This window comes from Bidens hawaiensis, unplaced genomic scaffold (genome assembly GCF_021521415.1).
Source record: "Bidens hawaiensis isolate Kalapana, Puna unplaced genomic scaffold, B.hawaiensis_p1.1 tig00029316_1, whole genome shotgun sequence".
In the NCBI taxonomy this organism is placed as follows: Eukaryota; Viridiplantae; Streptophyta; class Magnoliopsida; order Asterales; family Asteraceae; genus Bidens; species Bidens hawaiensis.
In genome coordinates this window covers 1-14,157 of record NW_027494843.1, presented here as the reverse complement: position 1 = coordinate 14,157, position 14,157 = coordinate 1, and the positions used below count along the sequence as shown (strand labels likewise).

Sequence of the window (14,157 nt, the reverse complement as noted above, 5' to 3'; positions counted from 1 at the left end):
TATATATATTAGTGTGTTAATTATGTAGTTTTGTTTAGTATATTGTTAGAACTTTGGTACTTCATACGTGCTTTTGTATTTCAGGTCATTGATCGTTAAAGTTGCTAAATTGGAGACTTGTACGAGCATGGAATGATATCTCGGGAAGACCGAAGCATAAATTGAAGTCTTAGGAAGTGTTATAAGGATTCGGGAAGAGTTTGGATGAGAAACCTAAAGCCAATGTTAAAACTGAATAAGATGGGTTCACAAAAAGCGACCAGGAAGTAAAACGAACATATCCTGAGCTAGAAAATTGCATGGGTGATCTAATTAAAACACTTTTGAAAGTTTATTATTTTGTGACATTTTTCATTTATTGAATTAACTGGACATTCATCAGATTTAACATCTTATAATTATCTGCATTTAGTTTTACTTAAACAAACAAAACAATACAAATTCTGATATATATCATTAAATTAAATAAAATAACTTTCCGTCAAATACGTACTCATATCAACAGTAAATAATTATTATAAAAGTAAAGATTGTTACCTCGTTTTCTCTAAGTTTATTTTTGAAGAAAACAATAACTTAACATCTAGGTATAGGATAATTTAAAACGGATCTCAACATAGCGTTTGTAGTCCAACGGTTAGGATAAATGCCTTTCAAGCAATAGACCCGGGTTCGACTCCCGGCAAACTCATATGTTTTTTGGTAACTACTTTTCATTATTTTCCTTTTGTCTAAACGAACAATAATTGATAAAATTGGGCAACATCCATAACAACAAGAAGAAATGCCATTGCCGAATCACCACCTCAATATCATCCAAAACAATAGAATGACTTACCCGTCTTAACATCATACAAAACGATAAAACATAACAATAATAAAACATTAATGAAAACGATAAGACGTATAACCTGGAGTAGGCATATATACTTCTGTTAAGACATTTGATAAAACCCAAATTAAGAGATGTACAAGAAAAGACAAGACACTTGAGACCCAAAGAGGTGTTACAAAGCAACTTTGTGTTAAAACTCTGCCTTGTAGAATTTGGGCATCATACCATTTGTGTACAATATTTCACATGCTTGTGGTTGGCAAAGATGTTCTTGTTACCAGCAACGTTGGTTTTAGATACAAAGCTATTGCATTTTTTAAGAAATAGATAAAATTTTATATGGATATATAGGTATTTAATTTTAAATAACAACTATATCTTGGTAGTCAATCTAAACCATTCATATTTTTGGATCCTATGAAACTGTAGATTATATCAAAATGTATAATACTCTTTTTATTTAATCTCAAATTAAATAAAATTTATTTTCCAATTAGTTTGTTAAACTTTAGGTAATTGACTATAGCCTTATTGGAAATAAAGAGATGAAAAGGAGGAGATGAAGCTTAAGAATCAGGATTGAGGAGAAGGTCAAAATAAAAGGACTTTAGTGATTAGTGGCAATCATACGTCGAAATCTTAAATCTCATATTAGATGCCATATTTAAGTGAAAAGTTTTTTACTAACTTGATCATGAATAATTTTATATATATGACTTACAAAAATAATTATTTTTGAGACTTCGTTTTACCATGTGAGAGCTTCACAACGAACCAAAAGCATGTGAGTGTAGTTGGGTGCCAAGCTAATACGAATCTATGATACCACCACTCGTGCGTGAAAAATAGTGTCTTGAAAAAGAAAAGATGAACAAGACCTAACTACTCTACATACTAAAATGGTTATTATAATAAATAAACAAATATATAAGTTTGTGAAAATGTAAGGACGTTTGTGGGATAGAATGATTATTAGAGAAAAGTTTGTGGTGATGTTTGTAGTTGCTAGTATATCAAAAACACCACTAAGTTAACGTTGAATAAGTGCAGTTAACGATCTGAATGGAATTGACAAGACGCGTGAACCGTGAAGAGTCCAATTGCAAGAAAAAAAATATTTTAAACGAAATTGCCAAAAATGATCAAACCTTAGGGACGATACAGGATACTTTATTCAAAAACTAGAAACAAATTATTTACGATCTGAAAATACAATATTAAATGGTTACTTAATTTGCAAAACACCCCCTTAAGCATATATAGATGATAATAGAAAAAACATGATTTTGCGACGTCTATGAATAATCAGGTTCATGACCTAATGGTCTAATGGCATGGGGTCTAACTTTCTAAAATAGAGGTAGTGGGTTAAATTCCTTGCAGGTTCAAGGTTAAAGGGATTTTGTAAATTTGCTGTTAAAATAATAAACTAAAAAAAAAAGTGGCACAACACTTCTATTTTCAAAGGTAAACATAGCAATCCTTCCTTTGGATCGGATCTAGTCCAAATGCTAGCCCAGTGGGCTTCGAACCATAAATAATATTGTTGGTGTAACTTAATGGAACAAACCATAAATAATAATATTGTTGGTGACTTGGTGTCTTGGTGAAGTGTGATTATTCTATTTCTACGATTAGAATTCGTTGAAAGAATTAACTTACCACATGCATTGTATTTTTTTATTTTTATTTTCCAAACGTACATATTAGATTAATAGAAGAGTCAATATGCCTTTCCATGAAGAGTCATATATCACCGGTCATTTAAAACTCTTCCCGAATCCTTATAACACTTCCTAAGACTTCAATTTATGCTTCGGTCATCCCGAGATATCATTCCATGCTCGTACAAGTCTCCAATTTAGCATCTTTAACGATCAATGACCTGAAATACAAAAGCACGTATGAAGTACCAAAGTTCTAACAATATACTAAACAAAACTACATAATTAACACACTAATATATATACAAAATACCCGAACATCAATATCTATATTTACTTATTAAGCATATTGGATATTCAATATATTAATTTAACAAAATTCGGTGAGACGTGCTAAAATTTAATGTGCTATCTCATCTGGGAACGTTGCACTTCAGCTTCAGGCGACTGATGTTCGGTGATATATGACTCTTCATGGAAAGGCATATTGACTCTTCTATTAATCTAATATGTACGTTTGGAAAATAAAAATAAAAAAATACAATGCATGTGGTAAGTTAACTCTTTCAACGAATTCTAATCGTAGAAATAGAATAATCACACTTCACCAAGACACCAAGTCACCAACAATATTATTATTTATGGTTTGTTCCATTAAGTTACACCAACAATATTATTTATGGTTCGAAGCCCACTGGGCTAGCATTTGGACTAGATCCGATCCAAAGGAAGGATTGCTATGTTTACCTTTGAAAATAGAAGTGTTGTGCCACTTTTTTTTTTTTTAGTTTATTATTTTAACAGCAAATTTACAAAATCCCTTTAACCTTGAACCTGCAAAGAATTTAACCCACTACCTCTATTTTATAAAGTTAGACCCCATGCCATTAGACCATTAGGTCATGAACCTGATTATTCATAGACGTCGCAAAATCATGTTTTTTCTATTATCATCTATATATGCTTAAGGGGGTGTTTTGCAAATTAAGTAACCATTTAATATTGTATTTTCAGATCGTAAATAATTTGTTTCTAGTTTTTGAATAAAGTATCCTGTATCGTCCCTAAGGTTTGATCATTTTTGGCAATTTCGTTTAAAATATTTTTTTTCTTGCAATTGGACTCTTCACGGTTCACGCGTCTTGTCAATTCCATTCAGATCGTTAACTGCACTTATTCAACGTTAACTTAGTGGTGTTTTTGATATACTAGCAACTACAAACATCACCACAAACTTTTCTCTAATAATCATTCTATCCCACAAACGTCCTTACATTTTCACAAACTTATATATTTGTTTATTTATTATAATAACCATTTTAGTATGTAGAGTAGTTAGGTCTTGTTCATCTTTTCTTTTTCAAGACACTATTTTTCACGCACGAGTGGTGGTATCATAGATTCGTATTAGCTTGGCACCCAACTACACTCACATGCTTTTGGTTCGTTGTGAAGCTCTCACATGGTAAAACGAAGTCTCAAAAATAATTATTTTTGTAAGTCATATATATAAAATTATTCATGATCAAGTTAGTAAAAAACTTTTCACTTAAATATGGCATCTAATATGAGATTTAAGATTTCGACGTATGATTGCCACTAATCACTAAAGTCCTTTTATTTTGACCTTCTCCTCAATCCTGATTCTTAAGCTTCATCTCCTCCTTTTCATCTCTTTATTTCCAATAAGGCTATAGTCAATTACCTAAAGTTTAACAAACTAATTGGAAAATAAATTTTATTTAATTTGAGATTAAATAAAAAGAGTATTATACATTTTGATATAATCTACAGTTTCATAGGATCCAAAAATATGAATGGTTTAGATTGACTACCAAGATATAGTTGTTATTTAAAATTAAATACCTATATATCCATATAAAATTTTATCTATTTCTTAAAAAATGCAATAGCTTTGTATCTAAAACCAACGTTGCTGGTAACAAGAACATCTTTGCCAACCACAAGCATGTGAAATATTGTACACAAATGGTATGATGCCCAAATTCTACAAGGCAGAGTTTTAACACAAAGTTGCTTTGTAACACCTCTTTGGGTCTCAAGTGTCTTGTCTTTTCTTGTACATCTCTTAATTTGGGTTTTATCAAATGTCTTAACAGAAGTATATATGCCTACTCCAGGTTATACGTCTTATCGTTTTCATTAATGTTTTATTATTGTTATGTTTTATCGTTTTGTATGATGTTAAGACGGGTAAGTCATTCTATTGTTTTGGATGATATTGAGGTGGTGATTCGGCAATGGCATTTCTTCTTGTTGTTATGGATGTTGCCCAATTTTATCAATTATTGTTCGTTTAGACAAAAGGAAAATAATGAAAAGTAGTTACCAAAAAACATATGAGTTTGCCGGGAGTCGAACCCGGGTCTATTGCTTGAAAGGCATTTATCCTAACCGTTGGACTACAAACGCTATGTTGAGATCCGTTTTAAATTATCCTATACCTAGATGTTAAGTTATTGTTTTCTTCAAAAATAAACTTAGAGAAAACGAGGTAACAATCTTTACTTTTATAATAATTATTTACTGTTGATATGAGTACGTATTTGACGGAAAGTTATTTTATTTAATTTAATGATATATATCAGAATTTGTATTGTTTTGTTTGTTTAAGTAAAACTAAATGCAGATAATTATAAGATGTTAAATCTGATGAATGTCCAGTTAATTCAATAAATGAAAAATGTCACAAAATAATAAACTTTCAAAAGTGTTTTAATTAGATCACACATGCAATTTTTACTCATTTCGAGTTATGAGATCTTCAAATCGAGCCTCATCGGATTTTTATGCATCATTACATCAAGAAAGCAATGGAAAAGAAGATGTAGAGGGTATGGATTTGCAATATATGTAGTTCTATTAACTAAATAAAAAAACGTTAATTATATTAAAAATAAAATCTACATCACCACTTCCCATCAACATAAAAAAATAAAAGATTTCCTAATTGAAAAGAAAAGCATGTTAAAATCTATAAGTTAAATAAAATATAAAAGTTAAATTACTTAATTGAAACAGTTTTTAAACTTGAGTGACTTAACTAAAATAATTTTAAAATTTTCTTACTATTATATACAAGGTTACCGCTTTCAGAAACGGGAAAATAGTGAATTGCTTATATTTAGTAACTAGTTGAATAACAAACCTAGATTTAAAATATATTTACGATTAAAATATATTATAAGTGTGATTATTTAGGAAATCACATGCCGTTCTTCCATAGCATAAAAGGATGCAATATTATTCGTATGAATACAGAATGTTACAAGATATCAAAGGAATCAAATCATTTATTTTAATTGTTCATAATGAAAATAATATAAAAGAACAAATCACGTGTGATACTGGTTTAATACAGGATAAATCAGTTGTTAAACCATGATAAATTTTGCGTAGGTGGCTTTGTATAGTGCTTGAAGATTATTAAAATTAGTTCTTTAGAAAAAAATATATATAATTTTTTTCAGATTTTTTATTGGAAAATAAGGGCAAAGGTTGGATGACGACAAATCCAATGTAGAAGCACCTTAGGGAAACAAGAGGAATCATTGGTTACAAGATTCTTCATTCGGTTCGCATATAAAAACATGTTTCCTCGTCGAATAAAGCCAAAACCTTAATTAGGAAGATGTCGCACTTTTTTGAAAACGGCTAAATTATGGAATATGCATGGTATAAAACAAATATTGTGAACATAACAAGTTGATTATGATAATTATTACAGTTTTAATGTATTTCAAAATTATTTTTAAATTTCTCGTGAGTCGATAAATGAAGAGAGTTCGAATCTTGCATAGTGCATGGTAGATAATTTTAGTTAATACAATAGATTGGAAGCCGATAAGAAAAAGTAAAATTTCAATAATCCTATACACTTTATGACAATATAAACACATAGTACGTGGTATTCATTATTCGCCTCACCTAGCATAAAGAGCTTAGAACAATTTCAGAATCTCCTAAAATCTCATCAAGATTATATGAGATAGTTAAAAAGATCGATTGATCAAGAGACAAGCACAACATATATAAACAGTTATTTTTAGGCACATACATATTTAATTCAATATTGTTTATTTCATTTTCATTATTAGAGGTAAATATCTTCTTCTCCACTTCTATTTTTCCTTGGTTTACGGATTCGAATTTGACTTCACTTTAAAGAACCTTTAAAAGGTTGTGTTCGCATCGATACAGAAAGCAAACAAGCAACAAACTGAACTTCTAGTCTTTTTCAGATAGCAAAACTAAGTCATTTAAAAAAAATCGGTCACAACATTACTATGCATGACCACTGGACACGGCTAAGTAGCTTCACAGTCTCATAAGCTAGGAAACCAAAAGTAGCAAATGTAAATAGTATAAACACGTGTTAGGTGTCAAATACTTGTGTTACAAATAAAAAGTCAATCATGTGAGAGGAGATAAGTAGGCATATGTAATTGTTTGATTAGTTATATATCAACAAGAGCCACATGTAGTTGTCATGGCCGGCACTTCCAAATTCGTGAAACATATTAAAAGCGATCATGACAACAGTGATCATCTACAGAGATATGTTAATCTAAACTCAAAAACCTCGGTCCCACGTCACTTTCAAATTCTTGTTTAAAAGGTGATCGACAAGTTCTATATATGCATACAACTTATTACTACAAGGTCTCAAAGCCACTTCTTGGAGAGTATCCCACAAAAAAGATATATAGAATCTTTTTAGAAAGATTTTGAAAATAAATTTTGGGTTTCAATAAAGATTTCCAAATGGCATCTACAGTTTCTATTTTAGGTAATCATTGTATAGGATCAGTGATCAACACTCACAGGAACTCTCGTAGAGAATTCGTGATAACGGTTAGAGTTGTAGCGCCAAAGAAACCGAATTTGCCTGAGTTATCATTAAAAGGAATTCCTCACACTGATCTACGCGTTCGAGAGATCGTTCAAAGACAGTTGCAAACACGACGTGATGATTATTCTGGTTGCGGAAAGCCTGATCAATTCCATCCAGAGTTTCTTGAAGAGGCGTATGACCGGTGTAGAGATATTTGTGCAGAATATGCAAAAACTTTCTATCTAGGTAAAATTCTTGATTTGTGCTAACTAAAAAATTAAGTTTCCTAAAATGGAAAGTTTTATTTAGTTTTGGTGATGACTGATGAGTTTGGTTTGGAATTTGACAGGAACAAGGTTAATGACTGAAGAAAGACAGAAAGCAATATGGGCTATATATGGTAAGTTAATGCAACAATTTTTCTAATATATATATGGGTATGTTCTTATGGGGTGGGATCCGGTAAAATAAAATTAACGTACTAAATATACAAATAACTAGAGTAATTACAGTTTTAACTAGAGTAATTATGTAATAAAAAATAATATAGTGTAATAATAACTACTCTAGTTCAAAAGTTATACTTTAATAATAATTACTCTAGTTATTTATACACTTCTCACCATAAAAATCATTTGTATTTGATCCAAACCCATATTCTTATAGGATCAAAATTAACATTACTTGATTTATATTGAAAGTCAATCCTGGTTAGATACAAGAGTCAAGAGAGAGTTTTATTTTATTAGTTTGTTTATCGGTTTAATAACTGCATGTTTATCTAGTTTGTTTGAGTTACTACTAGATATTAGAAGTTTGAGTCATACTATGTTTAGGAAGATATTTAATATAAATAGATGGTTAGGCGTATGTAGTTAGTGTCAAGAATTATAATAAACCGAATGAGTCGATCTTGGTTAAGATCAAATTTTGTGCTCTTGGGCCTGATTTCCAGCAATTTACAGTTTGGTGTAGGAGAACAGATGAACTCGTTGATGGACCAAACGCAATCCACATGAGCGATGCGGTTCTTGACAGATGGGAAGAAAGACTCCATGATCTCTTTCATGGCCGGCCCTTTGACATGCTTGATGCTGCCTTAACTCACACTGTTCAAAAGTTCCCACTAGACATTAAGGTACATACATACCTTGATCATTAATTAGGATAACATCACTCACACACTTGAAGTTTGGTGATCAGGATCGATAAACACAAAAACGAAAATTTAGATCATAAGCTCGATCTTTGTAATTCTCATTAGCTCGAAAATTACAATACTCAAAAACTCTTCTTCTTCTTAATGATATAACCCACAAGCTCGGGTATATATACTAATTTAGATTAGAAAACCCAACTAGACTAGAATACTAATACCATAATCATATTCAAATACTAATTGGTAAAAACAAATCTAAATAATAATTAATAAATAAATTCCTTGTTGTCCAAGTCATTGGCTCGACTTGTTCACCAAGTAATTTATTCCATGCATACCAAGTCACGTGCTCAACTCGATAAACAAGACACCAACTCATCATAGGCTCGATTAGTAGCTCAACGGAAATTACGTCTAACAACACTATCCAGACATAGCTGACAGATCTATATGATCTATTTTATATAGTTATATGGCCAGTATGATATGTGAATATTATACGCCCGTATAGGAAAGCCCTTAAGATAATTGAACTCCTGATTAAAGTCCATATTATTCATATATGCATACTAAAATAAGTAACCATTTTTGGGTTTTCGATCAGCCGTTTAGAGACATGATTGAAGGGATGAGAATGGATATCAAGAAAAGTAGATACGAAAACTTTCAAGAACTTTACTTGTATTGTTACTATGTTGCTGGGACAGTTGGTCTGATGAGTGTTCCGGTCATGGGTATTGCACCGGAGTCATCATATGATGCACCAAACATCTATAACTCGGCTCTTAGTCTTGGTATTGGAAATCAGCTCACCAATATTCTTAGAGATGTTGGAGAAGAGTAAGTTTTTTCCTCTAAATCGTTTCATTGTTATTATGTCTAATATTCGTCGTTCTAACAGTGATGCGGTTGTTGGTTATCCGTTGGTGAAGTTAATGTAAATGAACCAAGCCCGAGCCAAGGTAACCTTGCTCGTTAGCTAGCTTGTTTGGCTCTTACAAAATAAAGCCCAGATTTTAATAGATAAATTATAACCCAGGTTTTAACATATATATAAGTTTTATATACCTTTTTTGAGTTTATAAATTTTGCATTATGTGTATCTTAAAAGTTTTCTTTACTTTTTTTGTTTTTACATATATCAAATTGTGTTAAAAACAAACATATAAAATTAAACTATATTAAAAAAATAAACAAGTTGGCTTGAACTTTTGACGAGTCAAGCTTAGGTTCGTTTACAACCCTACGCCTACTGATGGGCCCTACCTTCACTGAGAGATTGCCAACGGAGTCCATTGATGAAAGTCCTATGCTTTGTAGTGTATGCCATTTTCTAATCCCGGCCATCTTTCTTTCTTTCAGTGCATTAAGAGGTAGAGTTTATCTTCCTCAAGACGAACTATCACAATTCGGGCTATGTGACGAAGATGTTTACTCAAGGCGGGTAACTAATAACTGGAGAGAATTTATGAAAGGTCAGATCAGGCGGGCTCGGTTCTACTTCAACCAGGCCGAAGAAGGAGCTTCTAAGCTTGACAAAGATAGTCGTTGGCCGGTATGTTCATATCTAGATTTCAAAATTATATTTTTTTAAACGAGATCATTTCGTCTAAAACCGAACATTTTAATTACAGGTTTGGTCATCATTGTTGTTGTACCGCAAAATATTGGATGCTATTGAGGAGAATGACTATGATAACTTGACCAAGAGAGCTTATGTTGGAAGAACTAAGAAACTACTTATGTTGCCTTTATCGTACACTAGATCTGTGTCGACCAGTTTCGCCTTCTAAAAAGATTTATGGGGTGCAAAATATGTGTTGATATTATATATTTTTTATTTTATTTAATGTATCAATTAATGTATATTTGGCCATAATGATCTTTCAACACAAGAAATTACCCTCAATGGACTACTTTGGTACTTTAGCATAGTGGTTTTCTTGTACTTTTACTAGTGGTGGCCGGTGGCAATCGTGTCAGCCTGACGGGTTATGGGTTGGCGAGAAAAATCGTTGAACACTAACACAACCCGTATTGACCGTTCGTCTGAACTCATCAACTCCGACCTGGACTTACTTAAAATCGTATAAACCGAACAAACCCTTTAGACAATGGTAAAATCACCAATATAGTCATGTTGACCAAAATAATAAACAAAATTGCCATGACTTTTAGAAACTAGTGATCAACCACGACACGATATGACACATTTGTCATATTGGCACAACGACTTCAATCTGGCTCGACAGACTTTCATCTGGCGTCATTTTTAAATTAGAAAAAAAATTCATATGATTTTTAAGAAAATAATTCCTTAATCTATTTATTGAAAGTCTAAATAAGTCAAAAAAATGTTGACAAGTCGTATACAGTTTAGTGGGTTGTAATCAAGTTGTAAACGTACTAAACAAGTCATAAGTATCTTGGTTGGTTGAGATAAATGGGTTTAACAGATCATAAGTTTAAACAAATCAACCCGCTGTTTATTAAACGGGATAGATCTATCACATGTCCATGTAATATGCATGTAATTGCCTAGTCTAAGAGCTCTAAATGACCAAGAGCCAAGCCAACAAATTTCAAAAGAATCTTGATAACAAATTAATGGAGTATTCATTCTTAACTAATGTCAAAAAGAATTATAACAGCAAAACAAAACATGAAAAGGAAAGACACCAATCCAACATTTTAACTGTCTTTCCTATACAAACAGAACAAACAATATAAGATGACCAAATCCATGTTTGTGCTCCACCATCACTGCCAAATTTTCAAGCTTCATGTATTCCCTTTTTGCCCTCGTTATTTCCCACGAGCACCATGCAGGTCCGATGTAAACTGCCACATCAGGATCATAGGAAATAATCTGGCGTCCTACGTGTCACATCTGGCTCTCCCCTCCTTGGAGCCGGGTCAAACTGTGATTCAAAAGTATTAGTCGACACACGTTTATCTCATATATGTGTGTGTGTGTGTTTATCTAGAGAGAGACGCATGCAAGCGCGCATGTTAAATATTTTCATATATTTTAAATTTTTACCTGAATGAAAGTGTGACCCTTGCAATCGTCTACTTCAAGGATCGAAGCCATATTCCCACAACGGTAACAATAATTAGGTGCACTAAAGATTGTAACCACCTTTTGTTCCTGTTATAACCAATTGAATAACCTGTTTAAAAAAATATATAAACCATAATTTAATTACACCAACAAAAAAAAGGAAATTAATAAAATGCTTACGTGGCCCCAGTAATATCCCTCCATAACCAGTTGGTGTGCTCTAGCAATGAGCTTTAAGCTGTTTGTATGATTAAATTGCTCGGATATATCCTGAATTACAATATAGAAACAAAAGAAAATTAGTAATTAGTAACACAATAATACAAGACTAATCACGTATAAAGTAATCAACTTTCCTCAAATTTAAATTATGGGTAATATAGTAATTCCACTAATTCTCACTCGTAGATAGAAAAATAACATTAAATTATGCACCTTTTGTACAAGTAAGAAAATAATATACTTACCTAGAACAGAAAACTAAAGAAAGGTGGCTACTTTTTCAGCGATTACCCGTAGATAAAAATAAAAGAATATGTAAATTTAGTGAGAGAGATATATACTTGACCGAATGTATATCCAGCACCGCGAGGTGAAATACCCCAACCACAACGGTCATCAGGATCAGACCATAAAAGATCACACATGGGCCCCTCATGTGGCACTTCTTGAACACGGTCAAAATTCCTTATATTATCAAGTGTTTCAATTGAAGGCGATAATCCACCATGAAGACAAAATATTTCAGATTCAACCTATGAACAAAAGCCAATTAAATCACCAGGGTTAAAACTGTCAAACAGTAAAGCACAAGGTTTAATAGTTAGATGTGACTAACCAATGCGGTGAGGGGAAAATAATCAAATAGATCAGTAAATGTCTTCCAAACATTAGCACTACCATATCTGCAAAAAGTCAACCGTTGACCCGTGAAGAAAACTATAGTCATACACGTTAAAAATTGAAAATAAACGAGATAAGTGTTGCCCCTTCCATCAATTAAAAACTGAATATCGTCATCTTCACAAAATATTGACATTCTTGATAAGGGTATATTAGACATCTGAAAGAAAGTCAAACAGTTGACTGAACTAAGGCAAGTCAAATATTAAAGAATGTCGTGAAAACTCACTTTCTTAGGCATTCATCATAAAACCCATAAACCTGAGTGATCTGCAGAAACAACATTGCGGTTACTGTTATTTTTATTTTAATAATTTGCAAAATTATCATCATATAATCCAGAAAATGTACCTGGCGACTTTCATGGTTTCCTCTTAAAATTGTAATTCTTTGTGGATGACGCACTTTGAGAGCCACTAACAGCTGAAATGACAAATTAAATACATTTTCTATGAAAAATTAAAAATTAAAACATATATAAACCAAGCTCATACAGTGTTTTAATACTTACAGACACGGTTTCAACAGAGTAATAACCACGATCAACATAATCTCCCATGAATAAATAATTTGTATCCGGGCACTAAATAAAGAAAAGAAAAGAGAGCAGCATGATTAGCTAAAATAATCACAATATTATTTATCAGCAATTTTGACGTAAAAATAAAAAATGCCCACAAGATAAAGAAGCATGAAAACACACCTTTCCACCGATCCGGAAAAGCTCTGCAAGATCGTGAAATTGCCCATGAATATCCCCACAGATTGTGACGGGGCTTTTAACAGGCTGAAATAAAATGTGCAAAAGGTGATTTATTTGTAGAAAATTGCACTTTTGATAGTATCATGAAATGAAAGTACACATGAGCTGCTTGAGATCGACTCGCTAGAAGCTCAAACCAAACCGAGCTTAAACGAGCAGCTCGAGCCTAAAAATAAGCTTGCGAACCCAAACGAGTCTATTATTCATATATATTAATTTAATGTATTAAATATTTAAATATATATTTATATATCAATATGATATAAATAACTAATTAATATCTCTGTGTGTGTGTTATGTTATATATAAAAATTATAACAAAAAAGATATATAAAAATAATTATGAATATACATAAATTAATTAATAAATTATAACAAGCTCAGCTCGAGCATGAAAATTTTCTCATGAACCAAGCTCGAGCTTTAGAAATAGATCTCAAAATAAACAGGCTCGGCTCGTTTACACCCAAATGCACATCTGATAACAAGAAAAGGAATGCACCTGCACATTGCTTTCTTTCATCAGGACCTCCTTCGCCTTATCACACAATGACTTCACCTAGATTCATATAAGTAAAACAAAATTTAATATGTTTAATGGAAACGCAAGAAGACCGAAGCATTCGACTGTCTGTTACAATCATCTACAATAAAATTAGCAATTAAGTGAAAAGTTGTAAGCTTTATCCCCAGGCATAAGTGTATGTGTAAAGGGTTGAGTTTATTGCACCTAAAGAACTAACTAACTCTAATTGAATAATATCAAACCTTTACTTTCAAATCACACATCTAAACAAGTTACGAATCTTTAAGTTCTTTAACAATCATAGAGCAGAAATTAAATCAACCAATTTTGACCCTAAATCAATCTTATCCAAAATTAAAATCGACCAAAACGAACAGAAACAAAAATA

General features: G+C 31.9%; 2 protein-coding genes and 2 non-coding genes across 4 annotated transcripts; 2 read left to right on the top strand and 2 right to left on the bottom strand.

The window, feature by feature from the left end:
• Window positions 1–619: 619 nt before the first annotated feature.
• Window positions 620–691, top strand: TRNAE-UUC (transfer RNA glutamic acid (anticodon UUC)). The gene has a single exon. It is a non-coding gene; the product is annotated as a tRNA-Glu (tRNA).
• A 4,169-nt stretch (window positions 692–4,860) lies between these two features.
• On the bottom strand, window positions 4,861–4,932 carry TRNAE-UUC (transfer RNA glutamic acid (anticodon UUC)). The gene has a single exon. It is a non-coding gene; the product is annotated as a tRNA-Glu (tRNA).
• A 2,238-nt stretch (window positions 4,933–7,170) lies between these two features.
• Window positions 7,171–10,497, top strand: LOC143578658 (phytoene synthase 2, chloroplastic-like). The gene is made up of 6 exons (XM_077062160.1): window positions 7,171–7,600; window positions 7,704–7,754; window positions 8,320–8,492; window positions 9,118–9,353; window positions 9,876–10,068; window positions 10,148–10,497. The coding sequence occupies exons 1-6, from the start codon at window positions 7,285–7,287 to the stop codon at window positions 10,304–10,306; spliced, it is 1,128 nt and encodes a 375-aa protein (XP_076918275.1). The 5' UTR covers window positions 7,171–7,284; the 3' UTR covers window positions 10,307–10,497.
• A 568-nt stretch (window positions 10,498–11,065) lies between these two features.
• Window positions 11,066–13,802, bottom strand: LOC143578645 (serine/threonine-protein phosphatase PP2A catalytic subunit; the record flags this gene model as incomplete). The annotated part of the gene is made up of 10 exons (XM_077062154.1): window positions 11,066–11,434; window positions 11,557–11,664; window positions 11,758–11,847; window positions 12,141–12,332; window positions 12,416–12,482; window positions 12,710–12,750; window positions 12,832–12,903; window positions 12,992–13,063; window positions 13,184–13,267; window positions 13,746–13,802. Coding segments are annotated over 10 exons (849 nt in total), but the record flags the coding sequence as incomplete, so codon positions are not given.
• Between the last annotated feature and the right edge of the window lie 355 nt (window positions 13,803–14,157).

What these genes read in the sequence shown, in the direction of transcription:
- LOC143578658 (XM_077062160.1), top strand. Translation starts at nt 7,285, where the DNA reads ATGGCATCTACAGTTTCTATTTTAGGTAATCATTGTATAGGATCAGTG. An exon ending in TGCAAAAACTTTCTATCTAG is followed by an intron (nt 7,601 to 7,703) that starts GTAAAATTCTTG and finishes GGAATTTGACAG; the next exon opens with GAACAAGGTTAATGACTGAA. An exon ending in AGCAATATGGGCTATATATG is followed by an intron (nt 7,755 to 8,319) that starts GTAAGTTAATGC and finishes AGCAATTTACAG; the next exon opens with TTTGGTGTAGGAGAACAGAT.